The sequence below is a fragment of the Sphaerodactylus townsendi genome, linkage group LG03 (assembly GCF_021028975.2).
Source record: "Sphaerodactylus townsendi isolate TG3544 linkage group LG03, MPM_Stown_v2.3, whole genome shotgun sequence".
NCBI lineage: Eukaryota > Metazoa > Chordata > Lepidosauria > Squamata > Sphaerodactylidae > Sphaerodactylus > Sphaerodactylus townsendi.
In genome coordinates this window covers 80,576,697-80,593,211 of record NC_059427.1, presented here as the reverse complement: position 1 = coordinate 80,593,211, position 16,515 = coordinate 80,576,697, and the positions used below count along the sequence as shown (strand labels likewise).

Sequence of the window (16,515 nt, the reverse complement as noted above, 5' to 3'; positions counted from 1 at the left end):
GTGAAGGAAGGAAAGGAGACAGCATGGCCCTTTCCAGAGGTCTGCTTGACCAATTTGCATCACATATAACTTTTGTTATACTCTGTTCCACTGAAAGATAACAGTAGAGTTGTTTACTCATCTTTCACATGCTGGACCTTTTTTGTTGCAGAATGCTCCGTTTGGGTCATGGTGCCTGCCTAGTTCTGCTCTCCCACTCCATTCGAATGAAGGTACCTGGCGGCTCTGGCCTGCCCTCAGAGTACTTCTTCTACACCAGTGAGACTGTGTTGCATTGGTGATCTTCATTAGCCACCATTTTGTCTGGCAGTAAAAGAGCACAGAATCAAACAGCGAGAGGCCAGTGGCCAGAAGCAGTCCATAGTAGAAAGCGTCAGCAGCGGTGCCAAGGCAAAAAAGCTCCCCCATCAATTTGGAGCCCAATGAAAAGAACTTGAGGCCCATGGCAGTGGCACCCAGCGCACAGGCGAGCAGGAGGCAGCTGGAGAGGACAGGCTACCCTGAAACTCTACTTCATTTTCCACGTCTCCTCCACTGCCTGCGCCTCCTCCTTTACCTCCCTGCCTTGCCTCCCACTGCCTGCGCCTTCACCTTCTTTGCCTCCCTCCTGTCCTCATCCTCCCAGGTCCTCCTGGTGGTCTTTGCCGCTCCATCAGTCAGTTTGTCAAGGAAAGGTATGACGCATTTTGCAGAAGGCAATTATTGGTGATAGTGGTTTAATGCACTGTAAATGCTCTTGTATCAAAGTACCATGTTTAATAATGCACAAAATAATGGTTCTAACAAAGGCAGCACTTAAAAATGAATCAGAATTGTTACATGTATTCAGGGCTATTTTCTAATGTGGAAGCATACTATTTTCTCTACTGCCACACTATAATTAACCATTTTATGCGTAATAAAGGTTTTGGAATTGAATTGAATTGGAATTAACCACACTTTTATCTTTCAGTGGAACAAAGTATAATCACTTTCCATTATTCTGATGAAAAACAAAGGTGAGATAAAAATATAATAAAACAAATCTATTTAAATACCTTCATGGCCTGGGACCCCCAAACCTAATGGACTGACTTTCCTTGTAAGAGCCTGTGCATCAATATGGAAGGTTCATTCAGTTACAGCTTTCAGTGGCTGTGCCTACACTTTGGAACAGTCTGCCAGGTATGACATGGAAAGTTCCTATACTCTCTTCCTTTCCCAGAAGGTATAGAGCAGAATTATTTTGACATGTCTTTAGTGGAGGCAACTGATTAATGTCTTTAGCAGTACACTATACGTTTACCACCTAAATTTGTGATGCTGCCTCCCTGTTTCTTTTATTTTTTAAATATAATAAAATTGATCTTGCTTGGGGTATGTCTGGAAATAACAGAATAGCTCATTTGCAAAAGTTCTTCCTGTAAGAACAGAACCAGGATATCAAGAGGAAAGTCCATTCTGCTCCTTGTTTACTACATGCAGGGACTTATCAATTCACATACACGAGTCTCCACCTTCAGACTTAAAAGTAGCACAGCATATTTTACCTCAGAACTCTTCCACCTTAATTCTGTTGTTCAGACCTGGCCCAAGTCAGTATATGAATGGACTAGCAACCCAAATATGACATTACATGGATACATGATCTTCATGTGCAAGATGAGAGTCCAACTACCATGCATGCCATTGTTCATGCTGAACATAAGCAAAAATGTGTGCTCATAATTGGAGGAAATTTCAAGCATCTAAGAATCCTTAAGGAAACAGGTAGAGAGACTGGAATGCCCTTGTTATCTATAGATACATGGCACTCATGGGCCTTGTTCAAAAACAAAACAAAATCCCCCTATAGCTACGGAACTGGGGTTACTTACTGTCACCATACAATGAACACCTAGAAAGCAATACTGTTACACTGACCACCACAATGTATGTTCTCACAATCTTATTATCTAGCCTGAACAATTCTTTGGCTGCATCAAAGATTTAAAGTCCTCCTTATAGTGCAACCCTATGTAGAGTTACTCCACTCAACCCACTGAAAAACAGAATTGTTCAGGAGGGCAGTTTTATAAAGCAATTAGGGTGTAACTTTAATTACTGGATTATTTGGAAGTTTTATTACATTGTGTGTTGTAATTCACCTTAAGTCTCAGCCATAAAGGTGAATTAAAATCTAAATAAATATATAAAACAAGACTGGAATAAGTCAGTGCACTATTGCTCTGTAACTCTCAAATTACTTTCAAGGCTCTGGAAAAGCTCCAGATTTTCAGTACTAATGTTTTCATGGAACAGCTCAGTGATTACTTCACTGCATAGTTACCCAACCATCCCTTGAGTCCTCCATGTCCAAGTCTCTCACCTTCTTGATAAGCTGCATTAATTGCTTCAATCTCCTGATTGGTTCTTGTGGCCAAGATTTCGATGAGAATGCTTTCATCTGTGCCAGCACCCTGGAGTAACATAGAATATTTGCCAATTCATCCAATGCTAACACTACATGGAGGTACCAAGTTTTGTAGCTGAGGGATGTCAGTATAGCAACCTCAACACCATAAAGGAGGCAAGGTCAAGGAGGAGTTTAACAGGCTGGCTAGAAATGGACTGAGAAGTTGCACCTGGCCAGAGTGTCCTCTCCCTCCTCTCAAGGACTGTAAGCTTGGAGGGTCTCCTCATACATTTTCTCTTCACGTGCCTTAGTTATGTGAAGCCACAATCCACCTGATGTGAATGCACTGGAAACAGACTTTCAGTGATTCTTTCTAAAGTCTTTTGTGCCAATGATGAGAAAACCACTTGCATTTGCTGTAGAACTGGTACTCATGAAGACCCTATTTTATCTGAGCCACAGACTACAAGCCTCACATGTTTCTATACAGGTTCAAAATCCAATAAAGTACAAGCTCTGTTAATGGTACAATTTAGCCACTATTTTCCCATTGCAACCATTCACTCTTTCTCAACAGCAGCTCTGCTCTCTAGAATGGACTACTTGTGGAGGTATACAAAGTGTCTTCATGATTAGCATCCTGTAGGGGCCTGTAAGGCTGTGTTATTTCATAAACCTTGAACAAGCATTCATTTGAAGCTGGACTTCTGTATTATAATTCTTTTCCACTTTGTTTTATATTTATATTGTATATTTGTTTGACATTTTAACTGATTTGTACATGGAACATGTTTTTGAATAAATATGCACGTTTTGCCATGTGGAACAGGACCATTAATTTTCCATCAGACCAATTCTCTTGTTCTAGATCTATATCCTACAGCGCACACACACACATTTTCAGCTTCAGTTGTTTTTATAGTATTGGTCCTTTGGGCACAAAAATCAGGAGAGCATTCTTTTTCTGGAATGATTATACATGCTCTGAATCACAAGACATAAATCAGGAATAAGAAGACTGCATTGCATGCTGGAGATGTTATTGAACGAAATTAACCAATGCATTTAGAAGTGATCTCCTCATGGAAACTTCAAAAATACTTTTTCTACCTCCATGGCTTTCTTCAGTTGCTTAGCATCATACTGCGCTGGTGTCATCATCAGCCCAAGGATAACCTTTGCCAAGGCCCCGCCTATTTCAGATTTCAAGTCTGCAATCAGATCCTGTCACAAGAAACATTAATAAAGAACAGGCCTAAAATGATACAGGTGTTTGAAGTTCACTCCCCCTACTGGACAGAACAGGAAAAATGGAGATAAACAGGACAGAAAAAAAGGTGTCGACAGCCACTCTCTCAACACTAGCCTCTAGCTGCGGCCTCTCAAGTTCTGGATGCTCCATGTATAAGCAAAGTAATAACCAGAGAGTTTACTTTGTTATAATGATAGCTGTTAACTGTATATTAATTGTAAGCTATTTTAAATAGTAGCCAATGCATGATATGTTTTGAATTATGAAACCACTGCTTTGCTAAACTGCAAGGGCCAGCCATTACAAATCACACATTACAGAGACAGAGTCACACATAAGATGCAGGTTCTCCTCAATTCTTACTGCAAACAATGACTGATTTGGACCATGACATATAGCACACATGGATAAAAGTGTCAGCCTCTCCGCTCCACAGTTTTCCTGGCCTGAAAGGGGAAGCCACTGTTTGGTCTGCTGGGAACATGTGCATGTTTACATGCAGGTTTTCCCAAAAGGCCAAATAAGACTGCTGCTGGCTGGGACAGAGCGGAATGCTTAAACCCCTTCTCCATGCCTGCCAAAGTCATGATCCAAACCATGAAGTTTGCACTCAGGAATTAAGGAGGCTCTGAAGTTCATAATGACTGTTACACAGGGTGAGGACCCTGGACCCAACCTGTGTTCTTCATAATTTGTGAACTGTTTCGCTTGACAATTTTGTAGGCATCCAAGTGGCAATCTTTACAGGGAGAAAAAGAAAAAGGACTGTCTTGCTGTTTTAATGCAAAAGGCTTCAACTAGTTACTCAGAAGAACTAGCAACCAGACCACTCAGCATAGCTCTATAACAGGCTATAGACCTGACTTGTTTGGCCCACCCTAGGCCAATCTCCATCAGATCTCAGAAGCTAAGCAGGGACAGCTGTGGCTAGTATTTGGGCAGGAGACTGCCAAGGAAGGGCCGGGTCACCATGCAGAGGCAGGCAAGGGCAGCCCACCTCTGAACATCTCTCACCTGGAAAACCCCATGGGTTCGCCACAAGTTGGAGGCAACCTGATGGCACGTTCCACACCAAGCTACAGCCCATTCTCTTTCATAGCTCTTAAATACTTAAGGAACTACTAGATCAGGGGTAGGGAACCTGCGGCTCTCCAGATGTTCAGGAACTACAATTCACATCAGCCCCTGTCAGCATGGCCAATTGGCCATGCTGGCAGGGGCTGATGGGAATTGTATCCCCCCCCCACCCCCCCCCCCCCCCACCCCCCCCCCCCCCCACCCCCCCCCCCCCCCACCCCCCCCCCCCCCCACCCCCCCCCCCCCCCACCCCCCCCCCCCCCCACCCCCCCCCCCCCCCACCCCCCCCCCCCCCCACCCCCCCCCCCCCCCACCCCCCCCCCCCCCCACCCCCCCCCCCCCCCACCCCCCCCCCCCCCCACCCCCCCCCCCCCCCACCCCCCCCCCCCCCCACCCCCCCCCCCCCCCACCCCCCCCCCCCCCCACCCCCCCCCCCCCCCACCCCCCCCCCCCCCCACCCCCCCCCCCCCCCACCCCCCCCCCCCCCCACCCCCCCCCCCCCCCACCCCCCCCCCCCCCCACCCCCCCCCCCCCCCACCCCCCCCCCCCCCCACCCCCCCCCCCCCCCACCCCCCCCCCCCCCCACCCCCCCCCCCCCCCACCCCCCCCCCCCCCCACCCCCCCCCCCCCCCACCCCCCCCCCCCCCCACCCCCCCCCCCCCCCACCCCCCCCCCCCCCCACCCCCCCCCCCCCCCACCCCCCCCCCCCCCCACCCCCCCCCCCCCCCACCCCCCCCCCCCCCCACCCCCCCCCCCCCCCACCCCCCCCCCCCCCCACCCCCCCCCCCCCCCACCCCCCCCCCCCCCCACCCCCCCCCCCCCCCACCCCCCCCCCCCCCCACCCCCCCCCCCCCCCACCCCCCCCCCCCCCCACCCCCCCCCCCCCCCACCCCCCCCCCCCCCCACCCCCCCCCCCCCCCACCCCCCCCCCCCCCCACCCCCCCCCCCCCCCACCCCCCCCCCCCCCCACCCCCCCCCCCCCCCACCCCCCCCCCCCCCCACCCCCCCCCCCCCCCACCCCCCCCCCCCCCCACCCCCCCCCCCCCCCACCCCCCCCCCCCCCCACCCCCCCCCCCCCCCACCCCCCCCCCCCCCCACCCCCCCCCCCCCCCACCCCCCCCCCCCCCCACCCCCCCCCCCCCCCACCCCCCCCCCCCCCCACCCCCCCCCCCCCCCACCCCCCCCCCCCCCCACCCCCCCCCCCCCCCACCCCCCCCCCCCCCCACCCCCCCCCCCCCCCACCCCCCCCCCCCCCCACCCCCCCCCCCCCCCACCCCCCCCCCCCCCCACCCCCCCCCCCCCCCACCCCCCCCCCCCCCCACCCCCCCCCCCCCCCACCCCCCCCCCCCCCCACCCCCCCCCCCCCCCACCCCCCCCCCCCCCCACCCCCCCCCCCCCCCACCCCCCCCCCCCCCCACCCCCCCCCCCCCCCACCCCCCCCCCCCCCCACCCCCCCCCCCCCCCACCCCCCCCCCCCCCCACCCCCCCCCCCCCCCACCCCCCCCCCCCCCCACCCCCCCCCCCCCCCACCCCCCCCCCCCCCCACCCCCCCCCCCCCCCACCCCCCCCCCCCCCCACCCCCCCCCCCCCCCACCCCCCCCCCCCCCCACCCCCCCCCCCCCCCACCCCCCCCCCCCCCCACCCCCCCCCCCCCCCACCCCCCCCCCCCCCCACCCCCCCCCCCCCCCACCCCCCCCCCCCCCCACCCCCCCCCCCCCCCACCCCCCCCCCCCCCCACCCCCCCCCCCCCCCACCCCCCCCCCCCCCCACCCCCCCCCCCCCCCACCCCCCCCCCCCCCCACCCCCCCCCCCCCCCACCCCCCCCCCCCCCCACCCCCCCCCCCCCCCACCCCCCCCCCCCCCCACCCCCCCCCCCCCCCACCCCCCCCCCCCCCCACCCCCCCCCCCCCCCACCCCCCCCCCCCCCCACCCCCCCCCCCCCCCACCCCCCCCCCCCCCCACCCCCCCCCCCCCCCACCCCCCCCCCCCCCCACCCCCCCCCCCCCCCACCCCCCCCCCCCCCCACCCCCCCCCCCCCCCACCCCCCCCCCCCCCCACCCCCCCCCCCCCCCACCCCCCCCCCCCCCCACCCCCCCCCCCCCCCACCCCCCCCCCCCCCCACCCCCCCCCCCCCCCACCCCCCCCCCCCCCCACCCCCCCCCCCCCCCACCCCCCCCCCCCCCCACCCCCCCCCCCCCCCACCCCCCCCCCCCCCCACCCCCCCCCCCCCCCACCCCCCCCCCCCCCCACCCCCCCCCCCCCCCACCCCCCCCCCCCCCCACCCCCCCCCCCCCCCACCCCCCCCCCCCCCCACCCCCCCCCCCCCCCACCCCCCCCCCCCCCCACCCCCCCCCCCCCCCACCCCCCCCCCCCCCCACCCCCCCCCCCCCCCACCCCCCCCCCCCCCCACCCCCCCCCCCCCCCACCCCCCCCCCCCCCCACCCCCCCCCCCCCCCACCCCCCCCCCCCCCCACCCCCCCCCCCCCCCACCCCCCCCCCCCCCCACCCCCCCCCCCCCCCACCCCCCCCCCCCCCCACCCCCCCCCCCCCCCACCCCCCCCCCCCCCCACCCCCCCCCCCCCCCACCCCCCCCCCCCCCCACCCCCCCCCCCCCCCACCCCCCCCCCCCCCCACCCCCCCCCCCCCCCACCCCCCCCCCCCCCCACCCCCCCCCCCCCCCACCCCCCCCCCCCCCCACCCCCCCCCCCCCCCACCCCCCCCCCCCCCCACCCCCCCCCCCCCCCACCCCCCCCCCCCCCCACCCCCCCCCCCCCCCACCCCCCCCCCCCCCCACCCCCCCCCCCCCCCACCCCCCCCCCCCCCCACCCCCCCCCCCCCCCACCCCCCCCCCCCCCCACCCCCCCCCCCCCCCACCCCCCCCCCCCCCCACCCCCCCCCCCCCCCACCCCCCCCCCCCCCCACCCCCCCCCCCCCCCACCCCCCCCCCCCCCCACCCCCCCCCCCCCCCACCCCCCCCCCCCCCCACCCCCCCCCCCCCCCACCCCCCCCCCCCCCCACCCCCCCCCCCCCCCACCCCCCCCCCCCCCCACCCCCCCCCCCCCCCACCCCCCCCCCCCCCCACCCCCCCCCCCCCCCACCCCCCCCCCCCCCCACCCCCCCCCCCCCCCACCCCCCCCCCCCCCCACCCCCCCCCCCCCCCACCCCCCCCCCCCCCCACCCCCCCCCCCCCCCACCCCCCCCCCCCCCCACCCCCCCCCCCCCCCACCCCCCCCCCCCCCCACCCCCCCCCCCCCCCACCCCCCCCCCCCCCCACCCCCCCCCCCCCCCACCCCCCCCCCCCCCCACCCCCCCCCCCCCCCACCCCCCCCCCCCCCCACCCCCCCCCCCCCCCACCCCCCCCCCCCCCCACCCCCCCCCCCCCCCACCCCCCCCCCCCCCCACCCCCCCCCCCCCCCACCCCCCCCCCCCCCCACCCCCCCCCCCCCCCACCCCCCCCCCCCCCCACCCCCCCCCCCCCCCACCCCCCCCCCCCCCCACCCCCCCCCCCCCCCACCCCCCCCCCCCCCCACCCCCCCCCCCCCCCACCCCCCCCCCCCCCCACCCCCCCCCCCCCCCACCCCCCCCCCCCCCCACCCCCCCCCCCCCCCACCCCCCCCCCCCCCCACCCCCCCCCCCCCCCACCCCCCCCCCCCCCCACCCCCCCCCCCCCCCACCCCCCCCCCCCCCCACCCCCCCCCCCCCCCACCCCCCCCCCCCCCCACCCCCCCCCCCCCCCACCCCCCCCCCCCCCCACCCCCCCCCCCCCCCACCCCCCCCCCCCCCCACCCCCCCCCCCCCCCACCCCCCCCCCCCCCCACCCCCCCCCCCCCCCACCCCCCCCCCCCCCCACCCCCCCCCCCCCCCACCCCCCCCCCCCCCCACCCCCCCCCCCCCCCACCCCCCCCCCCCCCCACCCCCCCCCCCCCCCACCCCCCCCCCCCCCCACCCCCCCCCCCCCCCACCCCCCCCCCCCCCCACCCCCCCCCCCCCCCACCCCCCCCCCCCCCCACCCCCCCCCCCCCCCACCCCCCCCCCCCCCCACCCCCCCCCCCCCCCACCCCCCCCCCCCCCCACCCCCCCCCCCCCCCACCCCCCCCCCCCCCCACCCCCCCCCCCCCCCACCCCCCCCCCCCCCCACCCCCCCCCCCCCCCACCCCCCCCCCCCCCCACCCCCCCCCCCCCCCACCCCCCCCCCCCCCCACCCCCCCCCCCCCCCACCCCCCCCCCCCCCCACCCCCCCCCCCCCCCACCCCCCCCCCCCCCCACCCCCCCCCCCCCCCACCCCCCCCCCCCCCCACCCCCCCCCCCCCCCACCCCCCCCCCCCCCCACCCCCCCCCCCCCCCACCCCCCCCCCCCCCCACCCCCCCCCCCCCCCACCCCCCCCCCCCCCCACCCCCCCCCCCCCCCACCCCCCCCCCCCCCCACCCCCCCCCCCCCCCACCCCCCCCCCCCCCCACCCCCCCCCCCCCCCACCCCCCCCCCCCCCCACCCCCCCCCCCCCCCACCCCCCCCCCCCCCCACCCCCCCCCCCCCCCACCCCCCCCCCCCCCCACCCCCCCCCCCCCCCACCCCCCCCCCCCCCCACCCCCCCCCCCCCCCACCCCCCCCCCCCCCCACCCCCCCCCCCCCCCACCCCCCCCCCCCCCCACCCCCCCCCCCCCCCACCCCCCCCCCCCCCCACCCCCCCCCCCCCCCACCCCCCCCCCCCCCCACCCCCCCCCCCCCCCACCCCCCCCCCCCCCCACCCCCCCCCCCCCCCACCCCCCCCCCCCCCCACCCCCCCCCCCCCCCACCCCCCCCCCCCCCCACCCCCCCCCCCCCCCACCCCCCCCCCCCCCCACCCCCCCCCCCCCCCACCCCCCCCCCCCCCCACCCCCCCCCCCCCCCACCCCCCCCCCCCCCCACCCCCCCCCCCCCCCACCCCCCCCCCCCCCCACCCCCCCCCCCCCCCACCCCCCCCCCCCCCCACCCCCCCCCCCCCCCACCCCCCCCCCCCCCCACCCCCCCCCCCCCCCACCCCCCCCCCCCCCCACCCCCCCCCCCCCCCACCCCCCCCCCCCCCCACCCCCCCCCCCCCCCACCCCCCCCCCCCCCCACCCCCCCCCCCCCCCACCCCCCCCCCCCCCCACCCCCCCCCCCCCCCACCCCCCCCCCCCCCCACCCCCCCCCCCCCCCACCCCCCCCCCCCCCCACCCCCCCCCCCCCCCACCCCCCCCCCCCCCCACCCCCCCCCCCCCCCACCCCCCCCCCCCCCCACCCCCCCCCCCCCCCACCCCCCCCCCCCCCCACCCCCCCCCCCCCCCACCCCCCCCCCCCCCCACCCCCCCCCCCCCCCACCCCCCCCCCCCCCCACCCCCCCCCCCCCCCACCCCCCCCCCCCCCCACCCCCCCCCCCCCCCACCCCCCCCCCCCCCCACCCCCCCCCCCCCCCACCCCCCCCCCCCCCCACCCCCCCCCCCCCCCACCCCCCCCCCCCCCCACCCCCCCCCCCCCCCACCCCCCCCCCCCCCCACCCCCCCCCCCCCCCACCCCCCCCCCCCCCCACCCCCCCCCCCCCCCACCCCCCCCCCCCCCCACCCCCCCCCCCCCCCACCCCCCCCCCCCCCCACCCCCCCCCCCCCCCACCCCCCCCCCCCCCCACCCCCCCCCCCCCCCACCCCCCCCCCCCCCCACCCCCCCCCCCCCCCACCCCCCCCCCCCCCCACCCCCCCCCCCCCCCACCCCCCCCCCCCCCCACCCCCCCCCCCCCCCACCCCCCCCCCCCCCCACCCCCCCCCCCCCCCACCCCCCCCCCCCCCCACCCCCCCCCCCCCCCACCCCCCCCCCCCCCCACCCCCCCCCCCCCCCACCCCCCCCCCCCCCCACCCCCCCCCCCCCCCACCCCCCCCCCCCCCCACCCCCCCCCCCCCCCACCCCCCCCCCCCCCCACCCCCCCCCCCCCCCACCCCCCCCCCCCCCCACCCCCCCCCCCCCCCACCCCCCCCCCCCCCCACCCCCCCCCCCCCCCACCCCCCCCCCCCCCCACCCCCCCCCCCCCCCACCCCCCCCCCCCCCCACCCCCCCCCCCCCCCACCCCCCCCCCCCCCCACCCCCCCCCCCCCCCACCCCCCCCCCCCCCCACCCCCCCCCCCCCCCACCCCCCCCCCCCCCCACCCCCCCCCCCCCCCACCCCCCCCCCCCCCCACCCCCCCCCCCCCCCACCCCCCCCCCCCCCCACCCCCCCCCCCCCCCACCCCCCCCCCCCCCCACCCCCCCCCCCCCCCACCCCCCCCCCCCCCCACCCCCCCCCCCCCCCACCCCCCCCCCCCCCCACCCCCCCCCCCCCCCACCCCCCCCCCCCCCCACCCCCCCCCCCCCCCACCCCCCCCCCCCCCCACCCCCCCCCCCCCCCACCCCCCCCCCCCCCCACCCCCCCCCCCCCCCACCCCCCCCCCCCCCCACCCCCCCCCCCCCCCACCCCCCCCCCCCCCCACCCCCCCCCCCCCCCACCCCCCCCCCCCCCCACCCCCCCCCCCCCCCACCCCCCCCCCCCCCCACCCCCCCCCCCCCCCACCCCCCCCCCCCCCCACCCCCCCCCCCCCCCACCCCCCCCCCCCCCCACCCCCCCCCCCCCCCACCCCCCCCCCCCCCCACCCCCCCCCCCCCCCACCCCCCCCCCCCCCCACCCCCCCCCCCCCCCACCCCCCCCCCCCCCCACCCCCCCCCCCCCCCACCCCCCCCCCCCCCCACCCCCCCCCCCCCCCACCCCCCCCCCCCCCCACCCCCCCCCCCCCCCACCCCCCCCCCCCCCCACCCCCCCCCCCCCCCACCCCCCCCCCCCCCCACCCCCCCCCCCCCCCACCCCCCCCCCCCCCCACCCCCCCCCCCCCCCACCCCCCCCCCCCCCCACCCCCCCCCCCCCCCACCCCCCCCCCCCCCCACCCCCCCCCCCCCCCACCCCCCCCCCCCCCCACCCCCCCCCCCCCCCACCCCCCCCCCCCCCCACCCCCCCCCCCCCCCACCCCCCCCCCCCCCCACCCCCCCCCCCCCCCACCCCCCCCCCCCCCCACCCCCCCCCCCCCCCACCCCCCCCCCCCCCCACCCCCCCCCCCCCCCACCCCCCCCCCCCCCCACCCCCCCCCCCCCCCACCCCCCCCCCCCCCCACCCCCCCCCCCCCCCACCCCCCCCCCCCCCCACCCCCCCCCCCCCCCACCCCCCCCCCCCCCCACCCCCCCCCCCCCCCACCCCCCCCCCCCCCCACCCCCCCCCCCCCCCACCCCCCCCCCCCCCCACCCCCCCCCCCCCCCACCCCCCCCCCCCCCCACCCCCCCCCCCCCCCACCCCCCCCCCCCCCCACCCCCCCCCCCCCCCACCCCCCCCCCCCCCCACCCCCCCCCCCCCCCACCCCCCCCCCCCCCCACCCCCCCCCCCCCCCACCCCCCCCCCCCCCCACCCCCCCCCCCCCCCACCCCCCCCCCCCCCCACCCCCCCCCCCCCCCACCCCCCCCCCCCCCCACCCCCCCCCCCCCCCACCCCCCCCCCCCCCCACCCCCCCCCCCCCCCACCCCCCCCCCCCCCCACCCCCCCCCCCCCCCACCCCCCCCCCCCCCCACCCCCCCCCCCCCCCACCCCCCCCCCCCCCCACCCCCCCCCCCCCCCACCCCCCCCCCCCCCCACCCCCCCCCCCCCCCACCCCCCCCCCCCCCCACCCCCCCCCCCCCCCACCCCCCCCCCCCCCCACCCCCCCCCCCCCCCACCCCCCCCCCCCCCCACCCCCCCCCCCCCCCACCCCCCCCCCCCCCCACCCCCCCCCCCCCCCACCCCCCCCCCCCCCCACCCCCCCCCCCCCCCACCCCCCCCCCCCCCCACCCCCCCCCCCCCCCACCCCCCCCCCCCCCCACCCCCCCCCCCCCCCACCCCCCCCCCCCCCCACCCCCCCCCCCCCCCACCCCCCCCCCCCCCCACCCCCCCCCCCCCCCACCCCCCCCCCCCCCCACCCCCCCCCCCCCCCACCCCCCCCCCCCCCCACCCCCCCCCCCCCCCACCCCCCCCCCCCCCCACCCCCCCCCCCCCCCACCCCCCCCCCCCCCCACCCCCCCCCCCCCCCACCCCCCCCCCCCCCCACCCCCCCCCCCCCCCACCCCCCCCCCCCCCCACCCCCCCCCCCCCCCACCCCCCCCCCCCCCCACCCCCCCCCCCCCCCACCCCCCCCCCCCCCCACCCCCCCCCCCCCCCACCCCCCCCCCCCCCCACCCCCCCCCCCCCCCACCCCCCCCCCCCCCCACCCCCCCCCCCCCCCACCCCCCCCCCCCCCCACCCCCCCCCCCCCCCACCCCCCCCCCCCCCCACCCCCCCCCCCCCCCACCCCCCCCCCCCCCCACCCCCCCCCCCCCCCACCCCCCCCCCCCCCCACCCCCCCCCCCCCCCACCCCCCCCCCCCCCCACCCCCCCCCCCCCCCACCCCCCCCCCCCCCCACCCCCCCCCCCCCCCACCCCCCCCCCCCCCCACCCCCCCCCCCCCCCACCCCCCCCCCCCCCCACCCCCCCCCCCCCCCACCCCCCCCCCCCCCCACCCCCCCCCCCCCCCACCCCCCCCCCCCCCCACCCCCCCCCCCCCCCACCCCCCCCCCCCCCCACCCCCCCCCCCCCCCACCCCCCCCCCCCCCCACCCCCCCCCCCCCCCACCCCCCCCCCCCCCCACCCCCCCCCCCCCCCACCCCCCCCCCCCCCCACCCCCCCCCCCCCCCACCCCCCCCCCCCCCCACCCCCCCCCCCCCCCACCCCCCCCCCCCCCCACCCCCCCCCCCCCCCACCCCCCCCCCCCCCCACCCCCCCCCCCCCCCACCCCCCCCCCCCCCCACCCCCCCCCCCCCCCACCCCCCCCCCCCCCCACCCCCCCCCCCCCCCACCCCCCCCCCCCCCCACCCCCCCCCCCCCCCACCCCCCCCCCCCCCCACCCCCCCCCCCCCCCACCCCCCCCCCCCCCCACCCCCCCCCCCCCCCACCCCCCCCCCCCCCCACCCCCCCCCCCCCCCACCCCCCCCCCCCCCCACCCCCCCCCCCCCCCACCCCCCCCCCCCCCCACCCCCCCCCCCCCCCACCCCCCCCCCCCCCCACCCCCCCCCCCCCCCACCCCCCCCCCCCCCCACCCCCCCCCCCCCCCACCCCCCCCCCCCCCCACCCCCCCCCCCCCCCACCCCCCCCCCCCCCCACCCCCCCCCCCCCCCACCCCCCCCCCCCCCCACCCCCCCCCCCCCCCACCCCCCCCCCCCCCCACCCCCCCCCCCCCCCACCCCCCCCCCCCCCCACCCCCCCCCCCCCCCACCCCCCCCCCCCCCCACCCCCCCCCCCCCCCACCCCCCCCCCCCCCCACCCCCCCCCCCCCCCACCCCCCCCCCCCCCCACCCCCCCCCCCCCCCACCCCCCCCCCCCCCCACCCCCCCCCCCCCCCACCCCCCCCCCCCCCCACCCCCCCCCCCCCCCACCCCCCCCCCCCCCCACCCCCCCCCCCCCCCACCCCCCCCCCCCCCCACCCCCCCCCCCCCCCACCCCCCCCCCCCCCCACCCCCCCCCCCCCCCACCCCCCCCCCCCCCCACCCCCCCCCCCCCCCACCCCCCCCCCCCCCCACCCCCCCCCCCCCCCACCCCCCCCCCCCCCCACCCCCCCCCCCCCCCACCCCCCCCCCCCCCCACCCCCCCCCCCCCCCACCCCCCCCCCCCCCCACCCCCCCCCCCCCCCACCCCCCCCCCCCCCCACCCCCCCCCCCCCCCACCCCCCCCCCCCCCCACCCCCCCCCCCCCCCACCCCCCCCCCCCCCCACCCCCCCCCCCCCCCACCCCCCCCCCCCCCCACCCCCCCCCCCCCCCACCCCCCCCCCCCCCCACCCCCCCCCCCCCCCACCCCCCCCCCCCCCCACCCCCCCCCCCCCCCACCCCCCCCCCCCCCCACCCCCCCCCCCCCCCACCCCCCCCCCCCCCCACCCCCCCCCCCCCCCACCCCCCCCCCCCCCCACCCCCCCCCCCCCCCACCCCCCCCCCCCCCCACCCCCCCCCCCCCCCACCCCCCCCCCCCCCCACCCCCCCCCCCCCCCACCCCCCCCCCCCCCCACCCCCCCCCCCCCCCACCCCCCCCCCCCCCCACCCCCCCCCCCCCCCACCCCCCCCCCCCCCCACCCCCCCCCCCCCCCACCCCCCCCCCCCCCCACCCCCCCCCCCCCCCACCCCCCCCCCCCCCCACCCCCCCCCCCCCCCACCCCCCCCCCCCCCCACCCCCCCCCCCCCCCACCCCCCCCCCCCCCCACCCCCCCCCCCCCCCACCCCCCCCCCCCCCCACCCCCCCCCCCCCCCACCCCCCCCCCCCCCCACCCCCCCCCCCCCCCACCCCCCCCCCCCCCCACCCCCCCCCCCCCCCACCCCCCCCCCCCCCCACCCCCCCCCCCCCCCACCCCCCCCCCCCCCCACCCCCCCCCCCCCCCACCCCCCCCCCCCCCCACCCCCCCCCCCCCCCACCCCCCCCCCCCCCCACCCCCCCCCCCCCCCACCCCCCCCCCCCCCCACCCCCCCCCCCCCCCACCCCCCCCCCCCCCCACCCCCCCCCCCCCCCACCCCCCCCCCCCCCCACCCCCCCCCCCCCCCACCCCCCCCCCCCCCCACCCCCCCCCCCCCCCACCCCCCCCCCCCCCCACCCCCCCCCCCCCCCACCCCCCCCCCCCCCCACCCCCCCCCCCCCCCACCCCCCCCCCCCCCCACCCCCCCCCCCCCCCACCCCCCCCCCCCCCCACCCCCCCCCCCCCCCACCCCCCCCCCCCCCCACCCCCCCCCCCCCCCACCCCCCCCCCCCCCCACCCCCCCCCCCCCCCACCCCCCCCCCCCCCCACCCCCCCCCCCCCCCACCCCCCCCCCCCCCCACCCCCCCCCCCCCCCACCCCCCCCCCCCCCCACCCCCCCCCCCCCCCACCCCCCCCCCCCCCCACCCCCCCCCCCCCCCACCCCCCCCCCCCCCCACCCCCCCCCCCCCCCACCCCCCCCCCCCCCCACCCCCCCCCCCCCCCACCCCCCCCCCCCCCCACCCCCCCCCCCCCCCACCCCCCCCCCCCCCCACCCCCCCCCCCCCCCACCCCCCCCCCCCCCCACCCCCCCCCCCCCCCACCCCCCCCCCCCCCCACCCCCCCCCCCCCCCACCCCCCCCCCCCCCCACCCCCCCCCCCCCCCACCCCCCCCCCCCCCCACCCCCCCCCCCCCCCACCCCCCCCCCCCCCCACCCCCCCCCCCCCCCACCCCCCCCCCCCCCCACCCCCCCCCCCCCCCACCCCCCCCCCCCCCCACCCCCCCCCCCCCCCACCCCCCCCCCCCCCCACCCCCCCCCCCCCCCACCCCCCCCCCCCCCCACCCCCCCCCCCCCCCACCCCCCCCCCCCCCCACCCCCCCCCCCCCCCACCCCCCCCCCCCCCCACCCCCCCCCCCCCCCACCCCCCCCCCCCCCCACCCCCCCCCCCCCCCACCCCCCCCCCCCCCCACCCCCCCCCCCCCCCACCCCCCCCCCCCCCCACCCCCCCCCCCCCCCACCCCCCCCCCCCCCCACCCCCCCCCCCCCCCACCCCCCCCCCCCCCCACCCCCCCCCCCCCCCACCCCCCCCCCCCCCCACCCCCCCCCCCCCCCACCCCCCCCCCCCCCCACCCCCCCCCCCCCCCACCCCCCCCCCCCCCCACCCCCCCCCCCCCCCACCCCCCCCCCCCCCCACCCCCCCCCCCCCCCACCCCCCCCCCCCCCCACCCCCCCCCCCCCCCACCCCCCCCCCCCCCCACCCCCCCCCCCCCCCACCCCCCCCCCC

At 78.5% G+C, this 16,515-nt stretch overlaps 1 protein-coding gene across 1 annotated transcript in view; it reads right to left on the bottom strand.

Annotated features, from left to right (window-relative positions):
* ANXA6 (annexin A6) overlaps window positions 1-16,515 on the bottom strand; it is a 58,867-nt gene that overhangs the window by 14,467 nt on the left and 27,885 nt on the right. Inside the window, exons 10-12 of the mRNA XM_048487367.1 lie at window positions 4,298-4,365; window positions 3,485-3,598; window positions 2,348-2,438 (exon numbers count right to left, since the gene is read on the bottom strand). Of these exons, the coding sequence (XP_048343324.1) occupies window positions 2,348-2,438; window positions 3,485-3,598; window positions 4,298-4,365 (273 nt within the window). The remainder of the gene's footprint in view (window positions 1-2,347; window positions 2,439-3,484; window positions 3,599-4,297; window positions 4,366-16,515) is intronic.